This window comes from Anomaloglossus baeobatrachus, chromosome 6, assembly GCF_048569485.1.
Source record: "Anomaloglossus baeobatrachus isolate aAnoBae1 chromosome 6, aAnoBae1.hap1, whole genome shotgun sequence".
In the NCBI taxonomy this organism is placed as follows: Eukaryota; Metazoa; Chordata; class Amphibia; order Anura; family Aromobatidae; genus Anomaloglossus; species Anomaloglossus baeobatrachus.
In genome coordinates this window covers 73,237,652-73,252,889 of record NC_134358.1, presented here as the reverse complement: position 1 = coordinate 73,252,889, position 15,238 = coordinate 73,237,652, and the positions used below count along the sequence as shown (strand labels likewise).

Here is a 15,238-nt window from a genome sequence, read left to right as displayed (position 1 = left end):
TTCTCAATGATTTTTTTGTAATGGTTACCTTTTAAGTAGTCTATAAATATTATATGTAACGTGTTGGTGAACCCCACCACTTTTGGAGGGTCTGGGTGACCACGTAATGTGCATAGACATTGCTGGCTCACCCCCGATGGCAGGTCTCAGGGGAGAGAAAGATCAGGTCGATAGTTTGATCCTTTTGTTCTTACTGACAAAATAAGCCTCCACCAGAGATCTATGGCAGCTGCTTACTCCTCTGTCGATTGTCAGCATATGCATGACTAGCACCTACGTTATGCAACCACACCACTACTTCCCCATATGTAAAAAATGTGCTGCCAGGTTCCATTGAAAAATGACCCCACATGCAACTTCCACTAGATGCCATAATACAAAGATGTCCATCTTTAAAATTGTTGCCTCTAGGGAGAATCCTGAAGTGCTCCTCAGTATCTTTGCAATGGCACAGTGTATGTGGGAAAACTGGTAGCTATTACTAGGACTTCCATGTACAGGTTTTGCACAAGACACTCTACTTAGCAAGTTCCAGGCAGAACATTGGCCTGCACCCATTAACCTGCATTTAGGGATCTGAACTTACCTTGGGCCCCCTGGGTTACATCCTTGGAGTGGCTGCTGGCTGGTGAAGCGATGTGGTAGAAAATGATCTTCATGCTGGGTCAAAACCAGGAGGTAAGGGACAGAAGCATGAGACAGTCAGAAACACAAGATACATTCAGGAACTAGTAATAAGGAGGTTAAAGAAACAGGTTTTACCAAAACAGGGTAGGTAAGAGCTTATAACTGGTAGCTTGTAGCAAGCTGCTGTGGGTTTAAATAAGGGGTGGCCCTGCCAAATTCAACCAGCAAGAAGTCACAGATTCCCTGGCCAGGCGACACCACAAGTCCCAGTCACACTAATATTAAACAAGAAAGTACTGAAGTCCTCCGACGCTGCAGTGCAAGTGTATTCACACCCAACAGCAGAGGTAGAGGTTGTGAGAGAGGGTGCAGACATAGAGGAGACAGTCTTGATCCATGTTAGAGATGCACTGCACCCTACAGATGAGGAGTTACATATATCTGCTATGACTCTATACAGGAACAGTGTGCTGGTAAAGAGGATGCTCCGGCCTGTGGATGAAGAATTTGGACCTCCTGCTCCGAAGCAAATGAAAGAAGAAAGCAAAAAAGGTGATTTCATTAATTAAAATAATTGAATATATTACAAAAAGAAACATGAAACTTAAAGGGGTTGTCCACTACTTTTACATTGATCAAAGTCTGATCGGTTGGGGTCAGACACCCGACACCCCCGCCGATCAGCTGTTCTGTCTCGGTGATGGCAGCAGGCAGCCAGAAATGCTCAGTTCCAGAGCTGCTCTGTCTTCTGATAGTGGCCGCGGCCGGGTAACGGAATGTCCGCCTCCCATTCAAATCAATAGGAGGCGGATGTGCAGTACCTGGCCACGACCACTACGGTAGCAGAAGACAGAGCAGCTCCGGAACTGAACATTTCCGGCTGCCTGCTACTGCTGCCACCACCGAGAACAGCTAATCTATGGGGGTGTGGGGTGTAGGACCCCGGCCGATCAGACATTGATCAATGTAAAAGTAGTGGACAACCTCTTTTAACTGATGGCCAAAATGATAGTCTACATGTTATGCTCACGGCCATCTAATACAACTAAGGTCATAAACTTTCTAACTGGCATAAAATAAGGCTTTATGTACATATGAGGGAATATGTGAATGTAGCCTGAGTTTTCCAACCCTGGACCCAATCGCCTATGACCAATATTCGTCTAACGCTTCAAATTACCATTGTATAAAGACCCTTCTAATGATGGCAGACCACTACTGTGGGGTCACTACTGAATATATCCCTGTCCGTTTTTTTTATTTTATTTTATCAATAATAATGGTTTCTATGGAAGATACCAGAATCTGAATTTATCATCTTTACCACTTGCTTTGCTTTTTTCAGTGCTACTTTACGTGAGGAAGGAAACTGATGAAGTTTTTGATGCTTTGATGCTAAAATATCCTACAGTGAAGGGATTATTGGAAGCGGTGAGTGCTCTGTAGATGGCCGTTATGTTCTGTGTTTTGGCATCTGCTGGCCCCGTGCTGTCAGGAATAGGACGTCGTTACCGATTCTGTTTTCACAACATCTTGTCTTTATTTTTACTACATTCGGCAGATACTTCAGGATGTGAACATATGTCCTGGACATATGCAAGTCTATACATTGCGGTTACATATGCCGCCGGTTGACGCCCACTATAAATACTGTATCATAATAACCCAACAGTTTTGGATTTTTTCTAAACTCCCTTGTATTGACAAGATTAGTTAATTACATTTTACAATACAGTAAAAGAAAAAGAAATCCTAAAAGGTGCCAAACGTTTGTGTTACTATAGCTGCGGTGTATTGGGAAAGTGATGGTCGCCAATGAAGCTCCGTAGAAACAAAACTGAACCGTTCACGCAGTTTTCTCGGAAAAATTAATTTGTGTAGAAGTTATTCTTCACAAATTAAATATCCCTCATTATACTCTGGTGTCTTTCCAGAAAAAAAATTAAATCCTTATACTCACTTCACTGCTGACCTCTTTGGTCGTTGGCCCCTCACCGCTGCCCGTCCATCCTCGTCATGTCTTCGGATTGGTGTTGGCAGCAATGAAGTCCAGGGCCCTTGGTCAATAAGCCGAGGCTTCCCGGTTTGTGCATGCGTCTGCAAAAGACTCGGCACATGACATGGCGTCATTTGCCTAAGCATGACCCACGACCTTAGGGGTTTATGCACATAACCCTACTGGGCCTAGGAAACCTAGAAGTTTCGGCCTAGTGTGCAAAGCCCTGGGATTTCAGATCTGTTGACACTGATCCAAAGATGTGATATGGACTGGATGGGTGGTGCTGAGTAGCGGAGAGAGTGGAGAGGTGGGTATAAGGTTCTTTACCTTTTTGTACATTTTTTTGGCCAATTAGGATCTATAAACAGTAGCTATGTTGCTGAATATGTATGGAAGCGAATTTTGGTGAATTCAGATTTTAGTAAAATTTGAGTAGAATTCAGTTGCATTTGTATTTATTCACTCATCTCTAAGACTCGTCCTTAATAAGCCCTAGTTATAGTCAGTGCCTGTGTTAGGAGTCAAACAGGCCCCCCAATTTCTTTGAGCCCCCCATTGTTTCTATTACGAGGTTAACGTTGCTTAGGGATCTTTGCTGACTTCACAGTCATGTGACAATGATGTCAACAAAAGTCTCTTAACTGCAGTAGCCTAAAGGAACTGAACAGGAGACAGGCTGGTATGTAGGATTGGCATTAGGGGGAAGGAAAAGTTTAACAGGTCAATTTCACAGAGCTCCCATTCTCCTTGGGTCTCTGTGAAATATGTACATACATATGTATTTACAGTCCCTGACAAAAGTTCTGTCGCTTATCCATGTTATGTAAATAAAAGCTTATAACCTGACTTTAAATTCATCCATTGGTTTCATAAATTACTCTTTTGAAGGCTGAAACCCTCCCAAATTTGCTTTAGGTTATGAAAATAAAGTTGCTGCAAAGCTGAAATATTGATCATTTATTGAACATAGAAAGGTCAGATTTTGGCGAGACAAAAGTTTTGTCGCCTTATCATGTAATGCACCCAATCCTAGTTTACATCCTCACCTGTGCTCACTAAATGATCGGTTAATTAGTGGGTGTGTATAAAAAGAAACCCAGCACCTCAGACCTTCTCTTGAACTGCAACTTGACCTCTGACAACATGCCAAAAATCCACCCTGCGACCAAAGCCTTGATTATCAAGAGGCTGAAGACCAGATCCACTGCAGAGGTGGCTGGCACCTTTTAATGTGTCCCAGCGTCAAGTACAAAGAATTAAAAAAAGATTTGAAGAGACTGGAGATGTTTTTGACAAGCCCAGGTCCGGCAGACCCCGCAAGACAACTGCTCAGGAGGAACGTTTGTTGGTTAGAAAATCCAAAGACAGCCCTTCTTCCATTGCAGCAGAGCTCCAACAGGCCTGGTAACCCCAAGTCCCTGTGTCAACTAGAACAGATTGTAGGATTCTATCTTGAAATGGCCTCCATGGTCGAATCAGTGCCCAGAAGCCAGCACTAAACAAAAGGCAATTAAAAAACCGTGTGACATTTGCCAAGTTTCACAGCCTGCTAAACAGATGGACGCTGGAAAAGTGGCAGAAGGTGGATTTCTTTGATGAATCTTCAGTTGAATTACACCACAGCTGCCGCAAATAGTGCAGGAGACCTACTGGAGCCCGTATGGATCCAAAAACAGTAAAGTTTGGTGGTGGAAGATCATGGTCTGGGGTTACATTCAGTATGGGGGTGTGCGAAACATTTGCAAGGTGGAAGGCAATATCAATAGCCTAAAATATCAAGAAGTATTAGCTACCTCTTACATTCCCAATCATAAAAGGGGTTAAATTCTGCAGCAGGATGGTGCTCCATCTCATCCATCCATCTCTACAACAAAGTTCCTCCTGGCAAAGAAGATCCAGGTGCTCAAGGACTGGCCAGCCCAGTCACCAGACATGAACATTATTGAGCATGTTTGGGGTAGGATGAAAGAGGAAGCTTGGAAGACAAAACCAAAAAAAATATTAATAATAATAATAATAATAATAATTAATAATTAATATTATTATTATTAATTCTTTGGTTTTCTCTTCCAAGCTTCCTCTTTCATCAATCTAGATGAACTCTGGGAGGCATGTAAGACTGCATTCTTTGCTATTCCTGATGACTTCATCAATAAATTGTATGAATCATTGTTGAACTGCATGGATGCAGTCCTTCAAGCTCATGGAAGTCACACAAAATATTAAATATAGCTCTAATAGTACAACTTCTTTCACCAATGTTATGCACCATATCTTTGTATTAGAAGTTAATTATTTGTTTGAATTTCACATTACTTTCAGTGGGCGACAAAACTTTTGTCTTGCCAAAATCTGACTTTTGTTTGTTCATTAAATGATCAATATTTCAGCTTTGCAGCAACTTTATTTTCATAACCTAAAGCAAATTTGGGAGGGTTTCGGCTTTCAAAAGAGTAATTTATAAAACCAATGGATGAATTTAAAGTCAGGTTATAAGCTTTTATTTACATAACATGGATAAGCGACAGAACTTCTGTCAGGGACTGTATGTATATATACATATATGTGTGTGTCTATGTATATGTCGCAGGCGGAGGAGGGGACGCTGCGCTCTCCCTCTGCTCGGGTCCGGCTGCCGCTGCTGCTGCGGCCTCCGCTGCTCGGTGGCTCGAGCGTTGTGCCGGATCCCGGGGACTCGAGCGGCGCTCCTCGCCCGTTAGTGAAAAGGGGATTGGTTTTGGGGATTTATTGTCCGTGACGCCACCCACAGTTGTGGTGATTGTATGGACACCACCGCTGCTCTGTATGGGGATCCCGGGAGCGGTGACAGGGAGCAGCAAGGTTGTTAGTTCTCCCCTCCGTGGGTAGGGGGTGGTTGTCCCGGGGCCCAGTGATGAGGTGGGGGGATGAGGGATGGCAGGACCTGGTGAGGTGCAGGGTCGCGGGGGCAGCGCTGTGCCACACGGCACGGTGGTACTCACTCAGCCTGAGACGTTGACACAGTTCTCGGTAAAACACACGGCTGGAAAGACGGTTCACACGGACGGCTGCTGTTGCTTTTCCCCGGTAGTTGATGGTGACTGTCTCTGTCCCTGCACCTAATGAAATGTTGGTAGCGATGGGTTCCCACCGGTAACCCGCTCCCCGGCTTGGATATGGGCCGGAGGAGCCCCTCTTTGCCCGCAGGCGCTGGCCCTGAGAAACTGGTGCCCTGGCGGTGGCTGTGTCTCTCTCCTACGGTTGGACTGTTGCCTTCAATCGGGACTTAGTTGTTGGGAGACCCAGGAGGTCCCCTTCACTGACGGATTTGGCAAATTCACGGCGACTCCTAGCCTTGCCGGGATCCGAAAAGCCCCTGCCAATGGTGCTGGCTTCTCTTCGTATACCGCTCCGGTACCGCCGGGCCACCACCCATCCACGGGCCTTTTGGCAACCTCCGATCAGCCTCTCCTGCAGACGGTCACCGCCGTCTGCTAACCTTGCTGTCTCAGTCCGGGGCACACACCCGGACCAACTTCAGGCTTTTCCAACTGTCACTTTCTCTTCCACTTCAACTCCTCTCTCTTGCTCCTCTACCACTTCACTCTCCTCCTTCCACTTCCTCCTCCAAACTCTATCTGCCTGTGTTTTCCCTCCTCCAGGACTGTGAACTACTCGGTGGGCGGAGCCAACCGCCTGGCCCACCCCCTGGTGTGGACATCAGCCCCTGGAGGAAGGCAACAAGGATTTTTGTGTAGCTTTGGTGTACCTATCCGGGGTGTAGGGTGTGGTCGTGTCATGACCTGTGACCCCTTGGTTGCCCAGGGCGTCACATTCCCCCTTAGCAAAATGCAGACCGACCGCGGGCTGTCCGTCCAACACCGGTTTTATTTTTCTGAAAAGATAAAAAGAAGCAATACAAGCAGAATAACATATTCCACAATGGGAGGCACTTTTCTTAAACGTTACGGTACATTTTAAATGGTTGCTGCTGCCGCTCTCTCCCACCCAAGTAACCTGGCCCTGATGCTGCCCCTAAGAAACAGGCAGCACCCCTTGACCCCAGTCCTGAACCAGTTACCCGAGCAGGATCTGTCCTTCCCCTCCAGAGGATAGCCACCGGTTCCTGTGGTGGCTGGGCCCCAGCCTGCTCCACTGCGGGCCCTCCCTCCAATCTGCCTCTCCGGAGGCGGTAACGGTAGCTGCAACAAACATTTTTATTTACAAGCCACTAATGTTTGTGGTTGCCCTGCAAGTTCTCGGGCCTGTTCATAGAGAGTTCCCTATGCAACCTTTTGAAGGGTCCCCACGGGGACAACAATGCCGGCAACGGCCGGTTCCAATCACGGTGTAAATCGGGTGACTCATCGGTTGATCACTCATCTTTTCAAATCTGTAACTTGTAGTGATGAGCGAGTACTAAAAAGCTCGGGTGCTCGAGGCTCGGGCCGAGAATCCCAAGATACTCGTGTACTCGGACCGAGCACCGAGCCCAATGTTATCCTATGGGAGACCCGAGTATTTTTGTGAAATGACCACCGGCAGCATGTAGAAACCCTAAAAATGGCACAAAAGTCTCAGAAGAGTGCTCAGATGACATGGCAACAGCATGGGGAAGATCCCTTGAAGCATTTATCACTCAAAAGTCACAGCTGTGAACAATTTTGTCCGCGTTTTACGCCATTTTTACGGACTCACAAGAAAACCTTCCAAAATGACACCAAAATTAATTTTCATGGCGGAAATGTTAAGGGCACATACCCAATAGTGAGATAGAGCTAATGTATGTTACTTTTTGAGATTAATACATGAAAGATTTTACGTAACACATTGTGTGGCACTCCGATGTCCCTGAGAAGAGACGTACATAAAGGCCTCTGAGTCTAATGTGCCCATTTTGAGGAACTGAGTCTTTGTAGTATTTTCCTTTGCCAGGGCAGTCCAAAATTGTGATGTTCACCAATGACCCTGCATACAGACGTGCATGAGGGCCTCAAAACATTAAGTGTGCATTGTCAGGAAGTGGGTGTATTATAGTATAGCCCTTAGGCAGGGCAGCCAAAAATTGGGAGGCTCCACGTTGTCCCTGGATAGAGACGTGCATGAGGGCCTCAAAACATTAAGTGTCCATTGTCAGGAAGTGGGTGTATTATAGTATAGCCCTTAGGCAGGGCAGCCAAAAATTGGGAGGCTCCACGTTGTCCCTGGATAGAGACGTGCATGAGGGCCTCAAAACATTAAGTGTCCATTGTCAGGAAGTGGGTGTATTATAGTATAGCCCTTAGGCAGGGCAGCCAAAAATTGGGAGGCTCCACGTTGTCCCTGGATAGAGACGTGCATGAGGGCCTCAAAACATTGTTCCCATTGCAAAGGAGCCGGTCTCCTGTCGTTGTAATGTCAATTCTGCAAAGAATGGGCGAAAAAATTTACCACTGGGGGTATACCTGAAACAAAGGCCTAACTCTTGTAACGGTCATCATGGTGGCGCATGAGGAGAAGGAGGAGCAGTCCAGCGATTATCCAAAGTCCAGAAGTGTGTACCCATGGGTGACTGGAGGTACATGGAAAATTCCCGTTACAAACTTTAAATTCCGCTCTCATTTGCTGGTGGTGTGGTGAAGTCTGGCCCAATCCAACCCTTGTTCATCTTGATCAGAGTCAGCCTGTCAGCATTTTCAGTTGACAGGCGGGTGCGTTTATCTGTAATGATTCCACCTGCGGCACTAAAAACACGCTCTGACAAAACGCTAGCGGCAGGGCAGGCCAGGACTTCCAAGGCGTAGAGAGCCAATTCATGCCACGTGTCCACCTTGGATACCCAATAATTGTAAGGCACAGAGGAATGTCGGAGTACAGTTGTTCGATCTGCAAGGTACTCCTTCAGCATCTGGGCAAACTTAGGATTTCTTGTGGCACTACCCCGCACCTCAGGGGCTGTGGTACGTGAGGGGCTGAGAAAACTGTCCCACATCTTAAAGACTGTTCCCCTACCTCTGGCGGATTGGACTTGTGCCTCTCTCGGCTGTACGCCTTGGTTGTCCACTGATTCCTGACCTATGCCGCTAGCGTTTTGTGAGGGGAATGCTTTGCCTACTTCCGTGACTATGGCCTTCCGGAACTGCTGCATTTTGGTTGACCTCTCCGCCTCGGGAATAAGAGACATAAAGTTCTCCTTGTAGCGTGGGTCTAACAGTGTTACCAACCAGTAATGATTGTCGGCCAAGATGTTCTTAACGCGAGGGTCACGAGACAGGCAGCTTACCATAAAGTCAGCCATGTGCGCCAGACTCTTAACAGCCAGGACTTCAGTAGCCTGACCAACACGTTGACTGAACATGCTGTCCTCCTCCTCCTCCTCCTCATCTACCCTGTCCTCTGGCCAGCCACGCTAAACCGAGGATATGACTGGTGTGCATGTCATATCCTCAATTTGGCCAGAGAGTTGCTCCATGTCTTCATCCTCCTCCTCGTCATAGTCCTCCACTGCACGTTGTGATGAGACGAGGCTGGGCTGTGTGTTATCACCCACACCCACTACTGTTTCTTGCTGCAACTCATCGCGCTCCGCCTGCAATGCATCATGTTTGTTTTTGAGCAGAGACCGTTTTAGAAGGCAGAGTAGCGGTATGGTGACGCTAATAATGGCGTCATCACCACTCACCATCTTGGTGGAGTCCTCAAAGTTTTGGAGGATGGTACATAGGTCGGACATCCATCTCCACTCCTCAGGTGTTATGTGTGGAGTTTGACCCATTTCCCGACGGCTTAGGCGATGCAGGTACTCAACAACTGCCCTCTTCTGCTCACATATCCTGACCAACATGTGCAGAGTTGAATTCCAACGCGTGGGGACATCACACACTAGTCTGTGAGCCGGAAGATGCAAACGGCGCTGAAAGCCGGCAAGGCCGGCTGAAGCAGTAGGTGACTTTCGAAAATGTGCAGACAGGCGGCGAACTTTTACCAGCAGATCAGACAGCTCTGGGTATGACTTTAGAAACCGCTGAACCACGAGGTTGAGCACATGGGCCACGCATGGAACATGTGTCAGCTGGCCTCGCCTCAAAGCCGCCACCAGGTTCCGGCCATTGTCACACACGACCTTTCCTGGCTTTAAGTTCAGAGGTGTGAGCCAGTGATCTGCCTGCTGTTTCAGAGCTGTCCACACCTCTTCTGCATTGTGGGGTTTGTCACCTATGCAGATTAGCTTCAGCACAGCCTGTTGCCGCTTCGCCGAGGCAGTGCTGCAGTGCTTCCAGCTTGGGACTGGTGTGGAGGGTAAAGTGGATGAGGATGCGCAGGAGGAGGAGGAGGCTGAAGAGCATGACATTCCGGAGCTGTAGAGTGTGGGTGAAACCCTGACTGAGGTAGGGCCTGCAAACCTTGGTGTGGGAAGGTCGTGTTCCGTCCCTCGCTCAGACTGGGTCCCAGCTTCCACAATATTAACCCAGTGTGCCGTCAACGAGATGTAGCGGCCTTGCCCACAAGCACTTGTCCACGTGTCTGTGGTTAGGTGGACTTTGGGTGAAACAGCGTTGTTCAGGGCACGTGTGATGTTTTGTGACACGTGGTTATGCAACGCGGGGACGGCACACCGGGAGAAATAGTGGCGGCTGGGGACCGAGTAACGTGGGACAGCTGCCGCCATCAGGTCGCGGAATGCTTCTGTCTCCACCAGCCTAAAAGGCAACATTTCCAGCGCAAGCAGTCGCGAAATGTTAGCATTTAGAACTGTGGCATGTGGGGCGTTGGCAGTGTATTTGCGCCTGCCTTCAAAGGTTTGCTGAATGGATAACTGAACGCTGCGCTGGGACAAGGACGTGCTTGATGATGGTGTTATTTCTGCGTAGGCAATTGCAGGTGCAGGACCGGAGGAGGCTTGTTCGCAGGCAGCATGGACAGGGGATTGGCTCGCATGCACAACCAGCGAAGACGTAGCAGTGACATCAGCAAGCACTGCTCCTCGACTCTGTTGTACTTCCCACAAAGTCGGGTGCTTGGCTGACATGTGCCTGATCATGCTGGTGGTGGTCAGGCTGCTAGTTTTGGTACCCCTGCTGATGCTGGCACGGCAGGTGTTGCAAATGGCCTTTTTAGAATCATCTGGAGCCAACTTAAAAAACTGCCAGACTCGGGAAGACCTAACATTTGTACAGGCACCTTGTGTTGTGTTGTTGTTCCGGGGAACGGTTGCCTGACTTCTGCCTGGAGCCACCACTCTGCTTCTTACTGCCTGTTGGGATGCTACGCCTCCCTCCCCCTGTGCACTGCTGTCCTCGCTCTGCATATCCTCCTGCCAGGTTGGGTCAGTTACTGGATCATCCACCACGTCTTCTTCCTCTTCCGCACCCTGCTCCTCCTCCTGACTTCCTGACAATTGTGTCTCATCATCGTCCACCCCTTGTTGAGACACGTTGCCAACTTCGTGAGAACGTGGCTGCTCAAATATTTGGGCATCTGTACATACGATCTCCTCATGACCCACTTCAACATGAGCTGGCGAGAGGCCAGAATGTGCGAATGGAAACGTGAACAGCTCTTCCGAGTGTCCAAGTGTGGGATCATTAATGTCCGAGGACGTGTACTCAGCCTTGTGGTAGGAAGGAGGATCAGGTTCTGAAATGTGCAGTGCAGTATCACGGCTACTGACACTTGACCGTGTGGAAGACAGAGTGTTTGTGGTGGTGCCAATCTGACTGGAAGCATTATCCGCTATCCAACTAACAACCTGTTGACACTGGTCTTGGTTCAAGAGCGGTGTACTGCTGCGGTCCCCAAGAATTTGGGACAGGACGTGCGAGCGACTAGATGTGGCCCTTTGTTGTGGCGAAATTAGAGCTTGCCCACGACCTCGGCCTCTGCCTGCACCACCATCACGTCCACTTCCTTGTTCCTTGCCAACGCCCTTGCGCATTTTGCAATGCTGTGCTGACGTGTATTCACTACACTTGTGCGTTATATAATAATAGTTTGTGAAAAGCGCACACAAGTGCACCTGTACGCTGCCACCGATAGGCACACACGTGCGGTTTTTAAATGCAAGCACGGACGCACTAAGAACCTAACAGGTTTTTAGCAGAAAAAATTACTGAGAAGTCTGACACTATCAGCCACTGCTGACTGACGTGTATTATACACTAGACTTGTGCGTTATATAATAATAGTTTGTGAAAAACGCACACAAGTGCACCTGTACGCTGCCACCGACAGGCACACACGTGCGGTTTTTAAATGCAAGCACGGACGCACTAAGAACCTAACAGGTTTTTAGGAGAAAAAATTACTGAGAAGTCTGACACTATCAGGACTGTTTTAGACTGTGTACACCAGCCCCAGATATGATGAAGGCTGGTATACAGTCACCACTAGGAATGGCTATATACCCTGCCTGCCTGCCTGCCTGTATACTGCTACAATAGTCCTGACAAGGACTCTTCTGGTCACTAGCCTGTATTCCGACCTGGCTATACCCTGCCTGTATATAGCAACAATAGTCCTGATAAGGACTCTGCTACTGTACTCCGACCTGGCTATACCCTGCCTGCCTGTATACAACTAGAATAGTCCTGAGAAGGACTTCTGGTCACACTGTTTGCAGCCCTGCTCCGGAAATAACTATAAAGGGCCGCAAACCTTTCCCTGAAGCAGCGACCCTCTCCCTGCACTGACTGTCTGGATGGCTGTGAGCAGAGCACAGCGCGCCCGCCGGTATAAAGGCTCGGTCACGCTGTGCAGGCCGGCCAATCACTGCAATTCCACAACTAACAGGGCTGTGGCATTGCAGTGGTCTGCCAGCCAATCCCTGCATGAGGGCTGGCTCTCAAAAGAGCGCCAACATGCAGGGATGAAGACCACGAGTACAGCACGAGTATCGCGAGATTACTCGGTCCCCGCCGAGTAGCCCGAGTACAATGATACTCGTGCAAGTACCGAGTAGTAACAAGCATACTCGCTCATCACTAGTAAATTGTATACAAACACTGGTGGTCCCAACGGGGACGGTGCAACGGTGCTCCGCTGCCATCACTCTGATTCTTCGGTGTCTGCTGGATCCTCTGCCACTAGCATATCAAACATGCAGTGACAGGCTTGCTGTGACATGGGCGCCCGGTATCCATTCCCACCATTGCGCGCGGCGTAATAAACTACCGGTTCCCCCACATAGCGGAGACGCTCACTTGCCTCCTCACCTTCAAGGGTGGGCTCAGCACCAGAGCTGGAGTCGCTGGAGTCACTGTCACTTGTGTCTGCGTCAGGCGGGTTGCCGCCAGCTGCCGCAGCCTCCTGGCTTCCAGTATCCAGCACATCAGAGCCTTCTGCAGTAGCACGGGGCAGCAGGTCAGGCGAGTTTACACTGCGGCGTCCCAGAAGTAACGGTAAGGGTAATGCCTGGGTCGAGACTAGGCCGGGCCCCTCAGCCGCAGGGGCCGGTCCTGGCAGGACATAGGGACGTGGGTCACCAGTCGGCTCCGTCACATCTGTTCCCCTCCCGTACATTGGGGTAGTTGCAATCAGCGTCTCCACCTCATGGGTCCACTGCTCCATCATTCGAAAGATCTGATTCTGTTGATGTTGGTTGAACTCAACTACTCTGGCCCTCATCCACGCCACAGTCCCGAGCTCGGGTACGGAACCCGGTGCAATCACTGCCGGGGCCTCCAACACATTTTCACTAAGGGGCCGCGGCTCCGGTGGCGTCTGGTGAAGCAGTGCAGGGCTGCGCTGAGCGTCTGCAGCCGGTCGGTCCGCTTGGGCGGACGGGCTGGGTACCGCTACCGATTGGTCAGGTAGCGGGCCTAGTGGCGGGGCGGCAGCGTCCAACGCGGGTAGCGGGGGAGACAGCAGGGTGAACGGGTGTAGGCCGGGCCCCTCAGCCACAGCGGCCGATCCCTCGGGAATACAGGGACGTGGGTCTCTTACCCATTCCTCCAAATCTTTCTCCACCTCGCATCTCCGCATAGTATCCACCACATCCGCCATGTCGGCCTCCCACTCCTCCAGTAGGAGCTGCATGCGGGCCTGCAGACGTTGATTCAGCGGGGCGGTCCGGTCCTCCACCCACGCCGCTGTGCCGGGCGCAGGGGTTTTGCTGCTGTTAGTTGGAGCGGACATTCTAGCAGTCGCGCTCTCCAGGAACTAGCAACAAGATGGCCGCAGAGTCCTGGCGTCCCTGCCTTTATAGCCGCGGCTACATGTGACCAGTCGCCATTTCGTCCCCCTTAGCCTCTTTCCGGCCCCTCCTCTATCGGGGCGGGGTTTTGGCCTTCGCGCCTTCACTACTCGAGAAGACGCTTGAGCGGGAACTTTTCGCGCCAAAGATGGCGGCTTCTGAAATTTTCTGGCCGGATACCTCCGGCAGTAACAAGGCGCACCTCTACCCAACGGCAGAGCGGTAAGATCCTGTTTGTGACGCCAAGTTGTCGCAGGCGGAGTAGGGGACGCTACGCTCTCCCTCTGCTCGGATCCGGCTGCCACTGCTGCTGCGGCCTCCGCTGCTCGGTGGCTCGAGCGTTGTGCCGGATCCCGGGGACTCGAGTGGCACTCCTCGCCCGTGAGTGAAAAGGGGATTGGTTTTGGGGATTTATTGTCCGTGACGCCACCCACGGTTGTGGTGATTGTGTGGACACCACCGCTGCTCTGTATGGGGATCCCGGGAGCGGTGACAGGGAGCAGCAAGGTTGTTAGTTCTCCCCTCCGTGGGTAGGGGGTGGTTGTCCCGGTGCCCAGTGATGAGGTGGGGGGATGAGGGATGGCAGGGCCGGTGCAGGGCCTGGTGAGGTGCAGGGTCACGGGGGCAGCGCTGTGCCACACGGCACGGTGGTACTCACTCAGCCTGAGACGTTGACACAGTTCTCGGTAAAACACACGGCTGGAAAGACTGTTCCCACGGACGGCTGCTGTTGCTTTTCCCCGGTAGTTGATGGTGACGGTCTCTGTCCCTGCACCTAATGAAATGTTGGTAGCGATGGGTTCCCACCGGTAACCCGCTCCCCGACTTGGATATGGGCCGGAGGAGCCCCTCTTTGCCCGCAGGCGCTGGCCCTGAGAAACTGGTGCCCTGGCGGTGGCTGTGTCTCTCTCCTACGGTTGGACTGTTGCCTTCAATCGGGACTTAGTTGTTGGGAGACCCAGGAGGTCCCCTTCACTGACGTATTTGGCAAATTCACGGCGACTCCTAGCCTTGCCGGGATCCGAAAAGCCCCTGCCAATGGTGCTGGCTTCTCTTCGTATACCGCTCCGGTACCGCCGGGCCACCACCCGTCCACGGTCCTTTCGGCAACCTCCGATCAGCCTCTCCTGCAGGCGGTCACCGACGTCTGCTAACCTTGCTGTCTCAGTCCGGGGCACACACCCGGACCAACTTCAGGCTTTTCCAACTGTCACTTTCTCTTCCACTTCAACTCCTCTCTCTTGCTCCATTACCACTTCACTCTCCTCCTTCCACTTCCTCCTCCAAACTCTATCTGCCTGTGTTTTCCCTCCTCCAGGACTGTGAACTCCTCGGTGGGTGGAGCCAACCGCCTGGCCCACCCCCTGGTGTGGACATCAGCCCCTGGAGGAAGGCAACAAGGATTTTTGTGTAGCTTTGGTGTACCTATCCGGGGTGTAGGGTGTGGTGGTGTCATGACCTGT

The 15,238-nt window shown here is 50.4% G+C and overlaps 1 protein-coding gene across 1 annotated transcript in view; it reads left to right on the top strand.

The window, feature by feature from the left end:
- The window catches only part of GRHL2 (grainyhead like transcription factor 2), a 213,684-nt gene that overhangs the window by 183,196 nt on the left and 15,250 nt on the right, over window positions 1-15,238 (top strand). Inside the window, exons 13-14 of the mRNA XM_075353034.1 lie at window positions 1,088-1,179; window positions 1,973-2,058. Coding sequence (XP_075209149.1) covers window positions 1,088-1,179; window positions 1,973-2,058 — 178 coding nt within the window. The remainder of the gene's footprint in view (window positions 1-1,087; window positions 1,180-1,972; window positions 2,059-15,238) is intronic.